Genomic DNA, 17,185 nt, shown 5'->3' with positions numbered 1-17,185 from the left:
CATACCGTAACTGATCACGGCAAGAAATTCCATAGACAAAAATCTATTTTCATTGTGCCTATTCTCAATGTTTCTCTCAGGTAAAGAAAAACAAGGGGGGTGAAATTCATGGATGATCAAACGTTCACGCCAAGTTATATGTAAGCTTGTGATTAATGATATTCTTATGTCCTTTTTTACATTGTAAAGAGCTTAGAACAGCGATGTATAAGCGCTATATAAATTCCATTATTATTACATTACTAAGTTTTAAACAAAACTTTACCAAACCTAATAAACCAATTTTTACCAAACAAAACTTTACCAGTGAAATTTAAACAAGAAAAGAAAAAAAACTATAACAAGTTTTTTTATTAGTACTATGTAACGTTTTTTTAAAATATGGATTCCCGTAAATTCGTGGTGTATCGCGCTCACCATGTTCGTAAGAGTTAAGGGAACCAATACAAGGCAATCAATGGCTCTTGAAGGCAATATATTCCTTCCCTTCCAGTTGAATGCTTTTTGTCTCTCGACACAAGGATGAAAAATATATATTCAAAACTACTGCATTTTCCCAGTCGGGCCACGTAAATCTCCAGGCGTTGGAATTCATGCTTGGAGCTGATCATTGAGGGGTGACTCGAAAACAATTCCTCCCCCGGTAAAGCTTCGCCACCAACGATCAGTATTTTAACGAAAAAAACATCCTCTGGAACCCATGGTATCGTGTGTACTGACACTTGGAAAATGAGCCTAGAACATGCTCCCGGAGCAAAACCTCTCGTGTGTATCGGTCTTATAAGATCGAGGTTTGGCCATAATACCGCAAACGGCAATTAATCTGCGGTTTGCGGTTAGCGGTTTCACGTTATCCGTCTGCCTTTATTTAGGAATTAAGATTCGCGGGTGGTGGCTGACGGCTGCCGTGTTTGTTTTTATTCATTCGTTCACTTCTATTTTACCTGAGAAATCTTCACTTCAAAGTTACGTTTCTATGAAAAATAATTCAATAATCAGTTAGCGAAAAGGTTCTAAAAAGGAGTATTTTCTCTCAAACGTGCGATTGTGATGTTTTTAGAGTGCTTTGCGGCAAATCAGTTACCTCTAGAGATCTAGCCGTACATACGTTAACCTCAAACCGCAAACCTGACGGCAAGGCTAGTCACGTGATTTATTGACGTTTGCCGGCTCTCCCGTTCGGCAGCGTGCGTGGGAGCAACGACCGGTTTGGGACAACGTCTTCGTTTTTAAAATATAGTCCAAAGGGTCTTTGTGTTCGGTGATTAAATTTTTTCACGAAGCGCTTAGCCTAATTATCGCCATCATCGTCATCATCATCATCGCCATAAACTGATATTCATTATCACCTGTAATGTACTAGAATTTTATGACACTTAAATAAAGGTTTCATCATCTTAAAAGGTGCATGAAGAATATTGAGGTCAGGGTTGGTAGAGTAACTCCGGCACCAAATTCCGCACTGAAGGACCTGAAGAACACTTTACCATTGTTTACCATTGGTAACATACGCACGGTCACGCACGGCCATTTCACAAGGGAGAGCTCCTGGGGACGAGCACGTGAAAATCATCACTTTACACGTGAAGACACGAAGTCCGCTGACCAAAGACGGACATTTCAAGATGGCGGCATAGAAAGCGTCTTCCAGTTACAGTCGATTTGAAAAGAAAAGTTTTTTGCCCTCTTCGGTTTGTTTTCATGAGACAGTATTATTTCAAGTGGATAAAACTGATCCAAAATGCCAGAACAGGTTAGACATATAGAGTGGGAAGAGATGGATAAAAGAAAATTTTATTTCTTTGGTCCAACATTGTTTCTTGGTATTCGTGCGTTGCTTTACCCGGCGAACTTAGTAAAAACCCGTCTCCAAGTACAACGGAAACACGCACTCTATAAAGGATCATTCGACGCCTTCAAAAAAATAGTGCGCTTTGAAGGCATTCGAGGGCTCTATAAAGGATTTCTAGTGAGCAGTTTTGGTCTTTTGGCTGGACAATGTTACATCACAACTCTAGAATTAGTTAAGACAAGAACAAAACATTATAACACAGCTCTTAGAGGGTTTTTGGCTGGGGGAATTGCTTCAATAGTGGGGCAAACTATCACAGTTCCAGTAGACGTTATTTCTCAGAAGCTTATGGTACAAGGCCAGGGGGATGCCACAGGTAAACTGAAAGGAGCCTCTGTCATTATACGTGAGGTCATAAAGACTGGTGGGCCTTTGGGGCTTTATAGAGGTTATTTGATCTCTCTGATGACTTATGCACCTAGCAGCGCCATTTGGTGGTCCTCTTATGGTGCATATACAGCATTAGTCGGCAGTATAGTAATATCAGGAACACCTCATTTGTTGGTTTTGGCCACTGCTGGTTCAATGGCTGGATTAACAACTGCGACACTTACAAATCCCTTGGATATTATGAGAACACGATTGCAGGTTTGTCATTGCTTTATTTGTCATTATACAAGAAATTGAAAGGCTAAGGGGGTAAACTGAGGAACAATGATGGGTAGTTATTGGAAGTGCAAAGTTGAGTGGGTTATGCATTGTGTCATCTCCAAGACGTTTCTTGTCAAATCACATACTTATTGCTAATCACCACAAAATCTCGAACCCAACAAGTCCTCTTTGCACCTCCTCATCACTATTATGCTTGCACTGTCAACCCTGGGTGTCAGCGTGGAAGCAAAGTCATATCTGATAGCCCAAGGCTAGTGGATTTTGCAAAAAATACTATTTTTAACTTGCTTGATGGGCAAGTGATCTTTTTGGGGGAATTACATAAATACTGTAACACAAATTTTAAAATGGGACTGAAATGTTTTTCAAGCTTATCTGACGAGGTGAAATCTGCAAAAACTAGTATCTCATTACATTCCATGCCAGACTAGACATTATATGGTTGGCACAATCCTAGTTTAACGACAAGGCTGCTGCCTAATGGTTGTCCAGGCACCAGAGGCTCCTATGATTGCTCATGAGCGACTAAAACTTTAAACAAGGAGCCTTTACAGGTGACTAAAACTTATGATTCTCATGGCAACAGCCTCTACAGCGCCTGCTTCCACTTTTCTGGAAATTTGAAACTCGAACGAATCAAGTTTCAATCATCTGCTTACTTATTTAGGTTTATTGATCAATGTGCTCCTAGAAATGTGGCTCGGGCTCCTAACTTTTTATTTTAGGAGCCTTAAGGTTTCCCAGAAAATTTTCTTAGGCAGCAGCCTTGAAAGGCAATTAAAAATACATCAGATGTAAGGCTCATGTTGTATAGCTCACTACAATAAATAAAGCAAGGTAGCAATTAACAAGTGGTGTCGTCACACAACGTTTCTCCCCACAAATGGCTGCTGAGAATCAAACCACTTTCCTTTCCCGCCATTTTCTGGAAGGTTTTTGCATTAGGTTTGCGGTACGGTGACTCCTCTTTTATCAGTGCCCCATCATGTGTGAATGACAGAACAATCAAAATTGTCTTGTGAAATCAAGCAATCAATAAGAGTAGTGTTGCCATAGATAAGCAGCAGCAGCAGCAAGAAAGTCAAGCAAATCTGATGCACAACATGATGTGCTGATAAAGTTGCTGGGTATAGTTTCGGGAAGTCACTCATTGATAATTTATAAAATTGCTTTTGTTTGAAAAAGTAGCCTTGAGAGTATAGTCTTCACATGTACAGCAACACAATGAGCACATCCATCACAAGAAATTCATCATACGAATGCAAGTTAAAAAGAGCCAACCGATCCTGGTAAGAGTCTTGTACAGAAGTCGTTCGTATCCAAGTGAAGGTTACTAGGCCTCTCAGATGTTTTTTTCACTAGGAACTCTGTTAATTGCTCAAAGCAAACTTTTCTACTAATTAACCTTTTCATTGCTTGCAGACACAGAGCCTATCCAAATTCAGTCACGATTGATTGATTTGTCTAAACTTGAGTAGTATGTTCGCTTCCGGTTTCCAAGGGCCCAGCACCTCAGGCATTGTCAATGATTGGTTTGTTCAATAAACTACAAACACACAGTGAACGGACTGTGGTTGGATGGATTCTCAGCAGCCATTTGGGGGGAGGAACACTGTGTGACGACTCTAAAAACGGCTATGTAGCAGACTTAATTTTGGACGGTGCTAGTCAAAATGACTTTTTGGCTAGCATAATGCCAGCTATGCCCAAAAATCAACGCTCTTTGCATGGTGATGTAACTGGGAACATAATCTGAAGGGGTGATTGTGTTACCATAGTCTGCTACACAGCCAGTTTTAGTGTCGTCATGCAATGTTCCTCCACACAAACGGCTGCTGAGAACCGAACAACGTTCCTTTCCCTTTGTGTTTGTGGTCTAACGAACAACCAATCATGTGTGAGAAAATTGACAATACGTGAGCCGCAGGGCACTAGCAAGGGGCGCTAGGAAGCGAACACCCTTGGTTTTCAACAAATCAATCAATCACTGCTGAATTTGGATGTGCTCTGTGTCCGCAAGCAACGAAAAGGTTAATTTGCAGAAAAGTTTGTTTTAAGCAGTTAAGGAAGTTCCAAGTGGAAAAAAAGGTTTGATGGGCCTACATGACTCTTACTGGGATCGGTTGGTTCTTCATTTAACGTGCATATGTACTGATATGTGACTGATATGTATGGTGAATTTCATGTGCTGGATGTACTCATTATAGACAAAACTCTCAAGGGTACTGATTAAAAAAAAGCAATCTTATAAATTATCGATGTGCGATTTCCCGAAACTGTACTCGGCAACTTTATAAGCACATCCATGTTGTGCATCACATCTGCTTGACTTGCTTGCTGCTGCTGCTAATCTCATAAATTTTAAATAGGACCCGACTACGACAACACCACTCTAGTTGATTGCTTGTTTTCACGCGATGATTTTGATTGTTCTGTCGTTCACACATGGGGCATCCCATAAAAGCGAAGCTGTGACTGGAGGAGTGACTGTACCGCAAATGAGGTGCAAACACCTTCAGAAAATGGGAGCTGAATAATAATTGGCTAATCGTGAGAAAGGAATGTGATTCGATTCTCAGCAGCCGTTTGTGGGGAGGAGCATTGCATGACGACACTAAAAACAGCTGTGTGGCAGACTAGTGTTACCAGTGTTTAATTAAAAATCCCACAATCATGTCAATACACTTTGACTGAAAATTAGTCAACCCCACATGACTATAAAAGATGTCCAAGGTTTTGATCATCTGTTTCCCTTAAGGTTCATTACATTGGTTTGGTTTTTGGTTTGAATGCAGTACTGATTCTGAAAATTGTCATCTTAAAAATGCTTTTTAAAGGTTGGTGGTGGAAAATCAACATATGTTATACACATGTTTCGCTCCTTACTTCAAGAAGAAGGACCATTTGGACTAACTAAAGGGTTGTCGGCAAGAATCATTGCAATGGTTCCATCAAGTGTTGCCATGGTACTGGGGTATGAAACAGTCAAAAGACTTAGTTTGAAGTCATCAGATGTTGATATACAAGTGCAAGAAGAAGGTTATTTAGAAGCATCATTTTGAAATGTCAGCTGTACAGAATTCCCTTGAAGAGATGTCAGGCTCTTGCCCTTGTAAATCTGCAAACAAGCACCAATAACTCTTCTTTTAGGATATGAATAATAACAATTGTTATTAGCTGTAAATATCAGCTTGCAGTTCTCTCAATATTACTATCAAGCTGAGGGAATACTGTAGAATGAAACCTGTATCACCTGTCACCTACTCCTTTAATGACTTATAGTGCGACAATGAAAACAATAAGATTATAGGGCATCCAAATGACAGAAGGAAAGCAGGGTCCAATGCTAGGTGTCTGTTTTAAAATATATGTCCATCTTGTAATAAGGTGTCAGTTAAAAGAGTTGGCTATATTTTATCACACTTTTTATTTTCTTTGCGGTTTTAACAAAGCTACGACATGAAATTGCCTTTTTTTATATTTAAAGGAGGATGTAACCAAGCGGCGACAAAATAATAATTATTTTATCTCTCTTTCTGACCTGGATATGGTTCCTCAGAATTAAATTCTAGAAGGGTTCACCTACATTTGAAAAAGTAAGTCGTTGTAAAGACTGACAGAACACAAACTGTTGCTTGTTAATAGGTTTATCAGTTGTTTTCTAGTTATTAGTCCAGAGTGTTTTACTGTTTAATGTGTTAGAATGATATCATCGTTTATTTATACTGGGATCACTGCTAGAAGGGAGCTCATCATGTCAGGTTTCCACTGTGTGATAATAGGGTGCTAACCTGTGATGAACAAAATTGGCAGACAGCCGCTAAAGAAAAAGGGGAAAAGGGTTGCCTGATCACAGGGTAAAAGGATGCTATATTTGCTTGAATAAACACTGCCACAAGATAAGCTCCTTACTTTAGAGGACATATGTTGAGAAGCCCCACCCCTAAATAAGAGCAATAGAGTTGATGGGACAAAACAAATGGAAGCAAAAATATGTAGCACCATGTTATTTGTGAATCGGATAGTTAAGAAAAACACCCCCCCCCCCCCCCCCTTAGAGTGAGGGCCACACTGGAAAGTCAAAGAACTTAATAAGTGCTTTGACATTATTTATTCGAAGAAATAATGATAAATTGTGTCTGTGTGACTTTTTACATTGCAACATTTTACATATAGCACATTCCAAACAAAATGTAGCAGTAATGGGTATAAAAAGAGATGTCATAGTTACTCAACATTATGCAAGTACTGTCGTAGACATTAAATAGTGACAATTTGGGAACATTTCTCTAATTTATTGTTTTTACTTTGTACCTGACAAATATAATATTGTAATTTTACCAAGATTGCTGTACTGGGGAAACAGTATTACTGATAGAAGATCTACCAGGAATGACAAGAATACAATATTATTTGTCCCGTCTGTAAGGTTTTCTAGTAACATTTCAAGCAGCACCTCAGACATGTTTCTTTAAGCATTTATGTTTTCTAGCATGGTGTATGTAAGGAAGTGTTTCATTGTGGACGCTGGACACCATTTGATAAATATTGTACAACTCTAAAACGAGACCTATATTGTGACCTGTGGAATGTGACCTGCATAAAATACCTGCCGCGTTAACTGCCGCTTAAAAGCTCCCCTACTTATAATTTATAATACACCCCAGTCACCTGTAAACAAAAAAATACATGCAATAATAACGCCCTCCCCCCCTCCCTTCACCTGTAAACAAAAAAATACATGCAATAATAACGCCCTTCCCCCCTCCTTTGGATGGGGGGGAGGGCGTTATTATTGCATGTATTTTTTTGTTTACAGGTGACTGGGGTGTATTATAAATTATAAGTAGGGGAGCTTTTAAGCGGCAGTTGACGCGGCAGGTATTTTTTGCAGGTCACATTCCAATGAATTTCCAATATACGCTTCCATCCACAGCGTCTTGTTTTCCCAGAAATTCCAACCTTCACGATTTAACGTGTTACCTCCCGCTCTCCCGATTTTTATCAGATTCTCCCGATTTATCATGAAATTGAGAAAACAAGGAGAAAAATTGCTTATGTATGTATGTATGTATCAACTTTATTTAAAGACGGTAACGCTAAACAGTAAACTGACAAAGCTGCAGCCCTCATTATGAAACAATTACAATTAAAAATATACATAGATTAATCTAAAAATTACAATTCAAAGTACAACAGTAAAGTGTAAAATTAAACGTTGTGAATAGGAAGTTATCAAATAAGAAATTACAACAAAGAAAATTAAGAAGATGCATAAAAGTCAGTTAAGGCCTTTTTAAAACTATGTACACATTCAATCTTCTTGAAAGAATTTGGCACTGCATTCCACAATGTTGTAGCCCTCACACCAAATGTATTCCCCGGCCCCCGCCTCGGTTTCACGCCTTTCATATTTTTAAAAATTTGATTATCCCTAGGTTGATATAACAAAAGCTGTAATAGAGAGGAGACGTCGTTACGTCAATTGCCATAGTAGCAAAAATTTTGGATGACAACAAACCGAAAAAACAGCTAAAAGTCTATTCACACTTTTTCAAACTTCACCGATCTTATTCAATTTATTTTAATATGGCAAATCTCGGCAAAATTTTCTTTGGGACAGTATCTATCGTTATCTAAGAAAAAGAAAGCGACAATTTTTGTTTTGTGTTCACCAGTGTTCGCCTAATCCATAAAGCAGGCGCGTGAAATTTGGACGTTTCATGTCCTAGTGGTACAACGACGACAAAGAAATGTACAAAATAGCGTGATGCATCAGCAAAGTAGCCAGCGTAGCAATCGTTTCCGTGCTGTTTCGAGAGTCAAAGACCGCGCAACAAAGACCACGCGAAAAATTGGCTGTCGTTTCATTTCTCGCGCGGCCAAAACCTAAAATCTCGTTCATCGGTCTTTCTTTGCTCCGAAACAGCACGGAAACGCTTGCTAAGCAGGCTACCAGCAAGTTGTTGTTTGTTTGCCGTTCTCCTTGCCGTCGCCGTCGTCGTTGGTTTTGTTGTCATCCAGAAATAGTGCTACCACGGTAACGAGACGTCACACTTCTCCTCTCTATTTGCACACGAAAGGGAAACCCTAAAGGATTCTGGTAGAAGTAATGAAATGACGTCATCGTCCAAATAGATTTTTGCCTTAGTTCTTTTTTGCTCTTTTCTCTTTAGCCCCTTCCTCATCGCCGGTGACATTTTACTCCCGCAATAGTCTCCTCTCTATCTCCTTTCTAAAGGACCTAAAGCTACCACACGGACTTTTTTGCAGGATAAGCCAGGGCCCACTTGCTTGAGAGTTGAGATTATAGAAATCTGTATTTAAAAAATCTGTGGCAACGGGGAAGATTTTTTCCTCCGAAAAAATTGGCTGTGCCGGACAAAATACAGTTTGATCCTTCCTTCCTTCCTTGGTCTCAACTTTTCGGGGAAAATTATTTTGGCGGCAAAGCCACCATTCACCTCCGGTTTAATTACTCACTGCATCTAGCCAGAGTTCTCCTGACACCCTCCTGAATTCGCTCGTAGGCTGAAAGACAAGAAGACAAGTGCGTATGCCAGCAGTCATGGAGGTTCAACAGGTTACCTTTACGCCATTTAATGGTAGAACGGGGGAGACTATTTTGAGATCAGCCTTCTATATCAAACTATGATATAGAAACTCAAGGGCAACAAAGAAAATCTGAAAAAACGCTAAAAATTAACAAGATGTTCGTCCTTTTTTGCTAATGTTATATGATCACAGATCTTGAATTAGAGGGGAACCGGGAAAGTACCTATTTACGCAAAAGTATTCTTGATAGCTTTTTTGATACTCCATTTCTTTACCAGTCTTTTTTAATTTCAGTTGATTGTATGTTAAATTACTAATCTTTGTTAATCCGAGTGCAGTTTTTTTCCTTTCTTAATGTTAACTATTGAACACTGGGTATAGCTTGTCATTTTATAAGTGCCATTTATATTCCAGCGTCTCTGACACGGAGCCATTATAGATTGCAGGATAGACAAATATTGATTTTCTATGGTCTTGTAGATTAAATTCACCTGCTGCCTGAACAATGTTTATCATACAGCTCCGTCTTAAATTAACGAGTTAACAAAATCTGGCAGGTGTTTAAAGGAATCATCGGTGATAATGGCCCAAAGCATAGGTAACATCATCGAAGCCTTTATCCTGTCTATCATTTGCATCGTGTCAGTTCTTGGAAACTTAACTGTGTTTGTAATCTTCACGAGACGGCATGCTTTTCGCACTGTCACAAACGGGTTTCTTCTTAACCTTGCATTTGCCGACTTACTAGTTTCCGTTCTCAACATGCCGATTACAGTAGTCACAATTGTCAAACAGCGATGGATATTTGGAAAAAACGCCTGCGTTTTACTGGGATTCACTACATTGCTGTCGTTTGTTTCGTCCGTGATGTGGCTTGCTATGATTGCAATCAACAGATATTATTACGTAGTAAAGTGGAAAACGTACTCTGTTGCATTTAGACCAAGACGATCTGTTGTGTTTGGAGCGATTGTTTGGTCAATGTCGTTGTTATTATCCCTTGCTCCAATTTTTGGTTGGGGGGAATTTCGCTACATCCCTGGAAAATCATTCTGTTTTGTTTACTGGCCATCTGACGTTTATTACATGTACTTCATGTTGACGGTATGTTTTTTCGGTCCTCTAAGCGTTATGTCTATTTCATACTTCAATATTTTCAAATATACAAGGGTAGCCCGACAGAGCCTTAATCAGCACAGGGATGTGACAAACGAAGAAAAAACTGCGCAAGAAAATGGCCAAATCAGAAGAGGCTTTAAAGTGACGCCGGAAGAAGTTAAAATTACCAACACTATACTCGTTGTTGTTGCTTGCTTCATGTTTTGTTGGGCACCTTTTGCCATGACCATTTTTACTGATGTTTACTATAATCGCCCAATTCCAAGAATAATTGATATTAGCACATTGTTGTTAGGTTACGCTAATAGCATGTGTAATCCTGTCATTTACGGAATAAGGAATCAGTCCTTCAGACGAGAACTTAGTCGTTTATTCAGGCGCTGTTATGCACCTTCTCATACAGTTCCAGCAGTGAAAGTGGTGCCAGCAGATCGTTCACAATGCCCAGTAAACATTGACCAGTCTCTAGAAGGAGCAGAATCATCAAAGTTGTATTTTAAATCTTCAAGTGACGAGGCTACAGCCATATCAACATGTAATTTTGAGGGTTGAATTTGAAGAACTCTGTTTAAGCTAAAAACTTTACAGAGGCCAAAATATCATGTGCCACTGAATACAGTGGCAGAAATTTTGAAAGATACTGTAATCATATGTAAGCTTAAGTGTGCTGCAAAGCCGGGCTTACTAAACCTCTTCATTGCAGGTGCAGTATGATGCTGAAATGTAAAATAAAGTACAAAATATCCACTCGTCTCAATTATATTACAGTCCCAAATATTTTTTTGTGGTGGTAATCCACCTGTTTTTAAAGACATCTCAAGTTTAAAGGGGCTGTGTTCATAGGCTCAAGAAAGGAAGTTTTTGAGCGACGCTCTTAAACCGTAAGTGGACCTTTTGCATTGGTTAAGAATGCAAAACGGCATCCCATATTTTCGGGGAAATCGTCTGTATACGAATAAAGCTGAGACTTTCTTAGCAAGACAAATTTGGTAGCGTCAATTTAAGGAGGACAGACGGCAAAATGGTGTTACTCGAAATATTAAAATGAAAAAGGACATACCTCCCAATAACGCGTCTTTACCCGTTAAGGAATTTGATGTTGGCAAAGGATTAGTTGTAAATTTAAAAGGTACATCTTCGTATCAAACAAGTATCTTTCCTAAAGCACTAATCAGTGTTACAATCAATAAAAATGAACTTTAAAAAGCTGTTAGGCTAACAAGTTTTATTTTAAAAAGTGCAAACGCAATCCGCTTAAATCTTCTTTCATGTTTGTCCATCCGTGCCTTTTGTTGTATTTTGTGTGTTATTTATACCTTCCTTAATTTTTTTGAGCCGTTGCTTTAATGTTTTACTCAAATTGGTGGCAGTTTTCATTCAGTCTGATAAACTTCAATGAACTTCATGACCGCCTTTAATATCCACAATGAGCTCAAATACCACTGAATTTGAAAGACCTCCGCTATTGATATATTTGAAAATATCAGTATTAACGTCACTTCAGGTTGACCCAACGACAATTTTCGGAAAATATCTGTTCGGAAGACGATTTGAGATCTAGAATTTTCGGAACATTTTTTCCAAAATTTCTTGCTTGTCTACCTCTGCTAGGATTTTCGAACATCTAAAAATGGTATAATTGCGCATTTTTAACGGATTTTTACCCTAAAAAGGTCACCTACAATTTTCGGGAGCCTTTTTTCTGGCTGAAATTTTCGAAAAGGTAAGTTTTGATCCCTATAATTTTCGAATCACTAGACTTTCAGCTAAGAAATCCAAACAGATGAAAAATTTTTAGGAGATAAAAATATGCCTATACCTACCTTTTTGATACTAAAATACGTTGAACAATGCTATGTTCAAGTGGTTTTGAACTATATTCTCGTTGGGTGCCCCTGTCACTTGTCCAGTTCTTCTGATCTTACTCAGCAAACCTTGTCAATGTTACCTTTTGTTTAGAATAAACTTATCATTTCTTATAGCAGAGCAAGCTAAGTTGCCTTCTTTTTTTATAAAAGCGTCCTTAGGGAGTGTTGTTAGTGTGAATCTGAAGGGCGATCCCGCACCGATTTGAAAAATTGTTTTTGATTAGCCGGAACAACAATAGGGATTGTCACATAACAATGCCCCTATCCCTGAAAACAATGGAAGTGCAGATTGAAGGGGACCAGTGAATTAAGAGGTTTAGAACGGTGCAGCTCTACTGAATCTGATCCCCTCTGTCGCTCAAATTGTTTACTGTATGGCTAGATCTCGTTTTTTGGGTAATGGCGATTGATTCCTAAATGGTACTGAACGAAGATCGCTATGATGCTCCAGGCTGGAGGAACTTTGTATATTTACAAGTAAGCGAGTGGTTTGTTTGTTCCGTCATGTTTTTTTCGATTATGTTTTTACTGAAACTCCACGACTTATCATTCTGACAATTGACCGTGAAACTTGGAACTGACTACCCCTGGTTTTTTTTTGTGGCATTACAATGTGAGCTAGTAATTTAAGTTAAGTAGATCATTTAGCTGAAAGTTACTGAAAGCTTCGCTTTTAGGTTTGTTTTTATGGAAGATGGTAGTGCTTAATCTTGTAAGCGCTGGTAAACTTTGCTCCTCACACCCACTAAATAAGTCGTTCCCCGGATACTTTGATATTCGAGCCCCATATAATGATAGATTTTTGTGTACGCGCTCGGTCCGTTTTTTTTTTAGTCGTTGACTTACCAATAGCCTGGGACCAGGCTCCGGATTGGGTGAAAGAAAAAAAAAATGAAGATAAATTGGACAGTGAAGCGAGCCGAGCGGTAGCCTGGGGAGGGGAAAGGTTTTTTTTTTTTGCTGTTTCACACTGTTTTTTTTTTGTTTTGCCTTTTTTCCTCCACTCATGTGGAGCCTTGTCCCAGGCTAACTTACTACCACAATATCTGCAAACTATTGACGCCTTGATCTTGAATGTAAACAACAATTGCTTTCAGGCCTTTCAGACGCTTTCTATGTGGTACTGTGTTTATCATTTGCATACTGAGACATTCATCATTCTACCAGTCTTTTATAATATTTGAAATCTAAATCCAAAATTATAAAGAAAACAGTTCGACAACGTCCATTTCTCTGATTGGTTAAAACTGACTTGAGTATGAATGCATTTTCACTAAGTATATGTATCCGTAAGAATATAAGGTCATTAAATAATAAAAAAAAAGACGTAGCGTTGTTAATCTGATCTAAATGAAGTCGAAAGCTTGTCAGTGATTCTTGGACATTTTAAGGAAACCTTAACTAGAAAATCTTGTTATTTTCCCGGGTGGGTGTTGTGTTGTATCTTTGTTTTCAGTGTTTTCTCGATTTGTTCTGCTTTTTACTCGCAAGTTGTCCATCCAAGTCAGCTGATTGTAAATCGCCGGAGTTTCAGCTGATCTGACTCTCGCACCCTCCTAGAGAGAGGTGTCGAGCTTGTGAATATACTACAATGGTACATTTTTGTCCCCTTTACTGAATTACAGTGTACTGTGCTGTGTATGTCATCAGCTCACCTATGTTCAACTTAATTATTTGTTCAAGGCACACTTTGTCTTTCACAGACTTATGGGACATTTATAACGCAAATTGAGATTTACATTGTTACATGCACCAGACTATATAAGATTGCTGAACTTTATTTTCACATCTGAATCAATATATATCATGGAGAAACACTTCCTGAATCGTTTTCCAGATTTATAAGGGAAGTGCTTTGTTAAGCTGGTCGATTCAGGTGCACTGGCAAAAAAATAAATAGCGAGTCGATTAAAAACAATTTCGCTCTTGTTTGATCATCAAGTTAATCATCTCACTGAGTAGATTCATACAAGCTTTTCAGGTAAGTTGAATTTCAATCGCTACTTGCAACGTACTTACTAACATTTTTCCAGCGTTTTAATAATAAGTTTGGATTTAGTATTAGTCTTTGCATTCGCTTGCATATTTTTTTGCCATCAATGTTGAAAAAACTAAGTTAGCTCACTGTTTTCTTTTCTTTTACAGATCCGACAACAACTACAACAACTACAACGTAGCTGAAAGGTAAGCAACTAAAACGCAATCACATTCTTGACTTGTCGTAGTAACCGCGCGCAAGTCTTTTTAGTCTGACCGGGCTTTTTCAGTGGATATTGACGTTTACGACGGATCCATCCTGAAATTTCCTGCTAGTGATTTCCAACAAGATCAGGTGTGTGCAAATTGTACCGGTACACCTCTGGACTCTTCCTAACGCGGACCGTGACCTCACAAAGTGAAGACGGACTGACTTTGTCCTAACCTGCGATCACGCTTTTGCTTTTTTATCAAAAAGCGACAAAGGATCGACCGCCTGATCGCAGGTTAACTTTGTCGTTATCAGAATTAATTAGAGTTCAGACTAAGCCTGTTCTGCGAACAGTCAGTATCTTTTTGAAAGTTAGTGGCGTGCCAAGCGATTTTTCTTTCGCGTGCCTCACTTGACTAACTGGTAAGAACAAAAAGCAGGGGCGCCAGTGGCCTTTTTTTCCCGTAAACACTGTGCCTTGCCGACAACACTAGAGATGGGTAAAATAAACAACTAACTACTGCATTTTCCTGCGTATTAATTTACAGAAAATATCCTGCGGAGAACGCTGGAAATGGCATTTGCCAGACCCTAAATTTAGAAATTTTGTGTCGAGCATGCTCCCAGACCCACCTAAGTTGGGCCGCTTTCGGCGCTACAACTTTTCCTCCCCACGTGCGTACACCTTCAAAATCTCACTCTACGCCCCTGTGAAGAGGCCCCTGTTTAGTATAGCCTGCGAGCAAGCTCTCCATTTAGGGGATATCGTGAAAAGCACACGCGCGAGTGGCAAGCGAGGGGAGACGCGACAGCTTCGCTCGTCCAAATGGAGGGCTTGCTGGCAGGTTATGCTCAGCAGTATAAATAACGACGCAGCTATCTGGTGCCTCGGCACATCTCAAATTCTGGTGATTGCTCTACTTGCTAGTTTTTTTTTACATATTTTTTTCGATAGATGAAGTCTGCAGTGATTTTTTCAATCCTTTGCTCCTTGATCATTGCTGTGAGCTCTGCTGACACCGACCAAGATAACAACGCCTGTTATAACAAGTGCAACAATGACCACGGAAAATGTGTCAACGACTGTTACATTAGTGGAAACAACAGCTTTTCTTGCCTCTGGAAATGTAGAAATATTTATTATGCATGTACCAGGAAATGCTACATTAACGTAAACAAAACCCCATATTAATGAAAAATATTGACTCTGCTTTGTGTGATATGAAATGAGCGAAGAGGCATTAAAGGAATTTAACCAACCTGCTTTTTGAGTGTAGCGTTTCGTTTTGTTAAATTTTGATTAAATTTTATTAAATTTTAATTTTAATTTTAATTTTTTTTTGTATTAAAATACAAGGTCATTACATAAGCAGCCTGATTCATTCAGTCATTGACGTTGGCCATGCATACAATACGAACATCCCATCCATAAACGACCACCTAATTCTAGAGTTCAAAAGAGCCTTGACCGGATTCGCTCCGCTCACTTAAAAACTCATGAGGTCGACTTGTGGCTAGCCTCCCACGCAGAGGGAGGCTAACTTGGGGCAAGTCTAACCCAATTCCCTTGAGGAAAAATTGGTTGCTTTGACCCTCTTTACGAGAGTCGAACCTCAGGAGGCCGACACAACAAAACCGATCTGGGCTCGGAAAAATCTTCTTTGACGGCCTGACACTTGCCAATAGCCATAAGAATACAAAACAATTAATATAAAAAAAGTATCGTTGCTTACAAGAGGTTAAAATCGATAGAGCTCAGAGTAACACTCATACTTTTTGGGCTAAAAAGTGGTCCTAGGGTCACCGCAGCTGTTTACGAAAGGTACCCCTTTCGGGCAGAGCCTCCCCGTGTAGACTATGATTGAGTTATATATTTTTTAGTATATAAGTTAAAACGGAGTTAGGGTTTACTCAAAATTATTATTTTATAGAACAAACAAAGTGACACACGTACACCGACCCAAGGCCTGAACGCATACACACGCTGCGAGCCAAATCAACTAGGAAGAGGCAGACTTGGACAGCTGTTTCGCCCCTATTGGTTCTCATCAGCATGGCATAGCCTGGATACAGATGTCCCTGTAGGCTAGAGTGTCATAGCTGTCAGGCCTACGAACGGACAAAACTGTGTATCATGCCCGCATTTACTGGCCAGGCCGTCTGAGGCCGTGGGTATGTGTATGTGTGTCACTTGCTATTAAGCCCAGCAGTTCGACAGCAAAAATGTCTTTATATGCTAGAGAGTTAAATCTGTTGACACCCCAACATCAGGCCCCAGTTGACCAATAGGAGAAAACTCTTCCACTGGATAACGCAGATCAAAATGGCAGAGAGGAACACCACCGGCCTCTGCCACCGGAAGTCGCGTTGAGTCCTCTCTCTCCGTGCACTTTGGCGTTCTTTGCAAAAATGCGCGCAATTCCGTTTTAAAAACAAGAGAAGAGTTAACCTCCGTTGCTAAAACTGAAGGGATAATCCAGCTTGAAAACTTTTGGCCCTCATACGAAATTTTTTCAGACTGTCTGCCAAAATTTCCGGAAATTTTATTGGTTCATTCATATGGTACACTATATGATTCCATACATAGAATACGCGCCCTGAAACGTACGGGACTTTGATAATCTCAGGAAAGGTGATAGTTTCTTGATTTCGAGCTGGGGGATTGATGAACTTTGAAAGGTAGGAGATGAAATGGTTTACCATTGTAATAGGTGCAATCTTTTTCAATGATATCGCAATTAACCAGTGAATGGGAGTTTTACCCAGCTAGGTAGTGTCGACACACAAACATGGGAGTTTTGATATACAAACATGGGATATCAAACTGGCGGCGCGCTTGAGGTCCTTCATGCAATCTAAATTTTGATGGTTTATTTGGGCCTTACAGTGACAGTTCTAGCGTTCCTTTAGCTGTATAAATAACGTGTTAATCGAAAGGGTCACGGTTTTTATTGTTAGCGAGATTTCTGAGGCTGCAAATTTACGGACACA

At 39.4% G+C, this 17,185-nt stretch overlaps 2 protein-coding genes across 2 annotated transcripts; both read left to right on the top strand.

Moving 5' to 3' along the window:
• Nucleotides 1-1,667: 1,667 nt before the first annotated feature.
• On the top strand, nucleotides 1,668-5,589 carry LOC140933548 (solute carrier family 25 member 44-like). Its single transcript, XM_073383146.1, has 2 exons — nucleotides 1,668-2,440; nucleotides 5,302-5,589. The coding sequence occupies exons 1-2, from the start codon at nucleotides 1,742-1,744 to the stop codon at nucleotides 5,524-5,526; spliced, it is 924 nt and encodes a 307-aa protein (XP_073239247.1). The 5' UTR covers nucleotides 1,668-1,741; the 3' UTR covers nucleotides 5,527-5,589.
• Nucleotides 5,590-9,575: 3,986 nt separating this feature from the next.
• On the top strand, nucleotides 9,576-10,863 carry LOC140935684 (G-protein coupled receptor 161-like). The gene has a single exon (XM_073385252.1). It carries the CDS (start codon nucleotides 9,602-9,604, stop codon nucleotides 10,688-10,690), a length of 1,089 nt encoding a protein of 362 aa, XP_073241353.1. The 5' UTR covers nucleotides 9,576-9,601; the 3' UTR covers nucleotides 10,691-10,863.
• The last annotated feature ends 6,322 nt before the right edge of the window (nucleotides 10,864-17,185 follow it).

This window comes from Porites lutea, chromosome 4, assembly GCF_958299795.1.
Source record: "Porites lutea chromosome 4, jaPorLute2.1, whole genome shotgun sequence".
NCBI classification, from domain to species: Eukaryota; Metazoa; Cnidaria; class Anthozoa; order Scleractinia; family Poritidae; genus Porites; species Porites lutea.
Note: the sequence above shows the minus strand (reverse complement) of the source record. Positions and strands in the feature narration are given on the sequence as shown.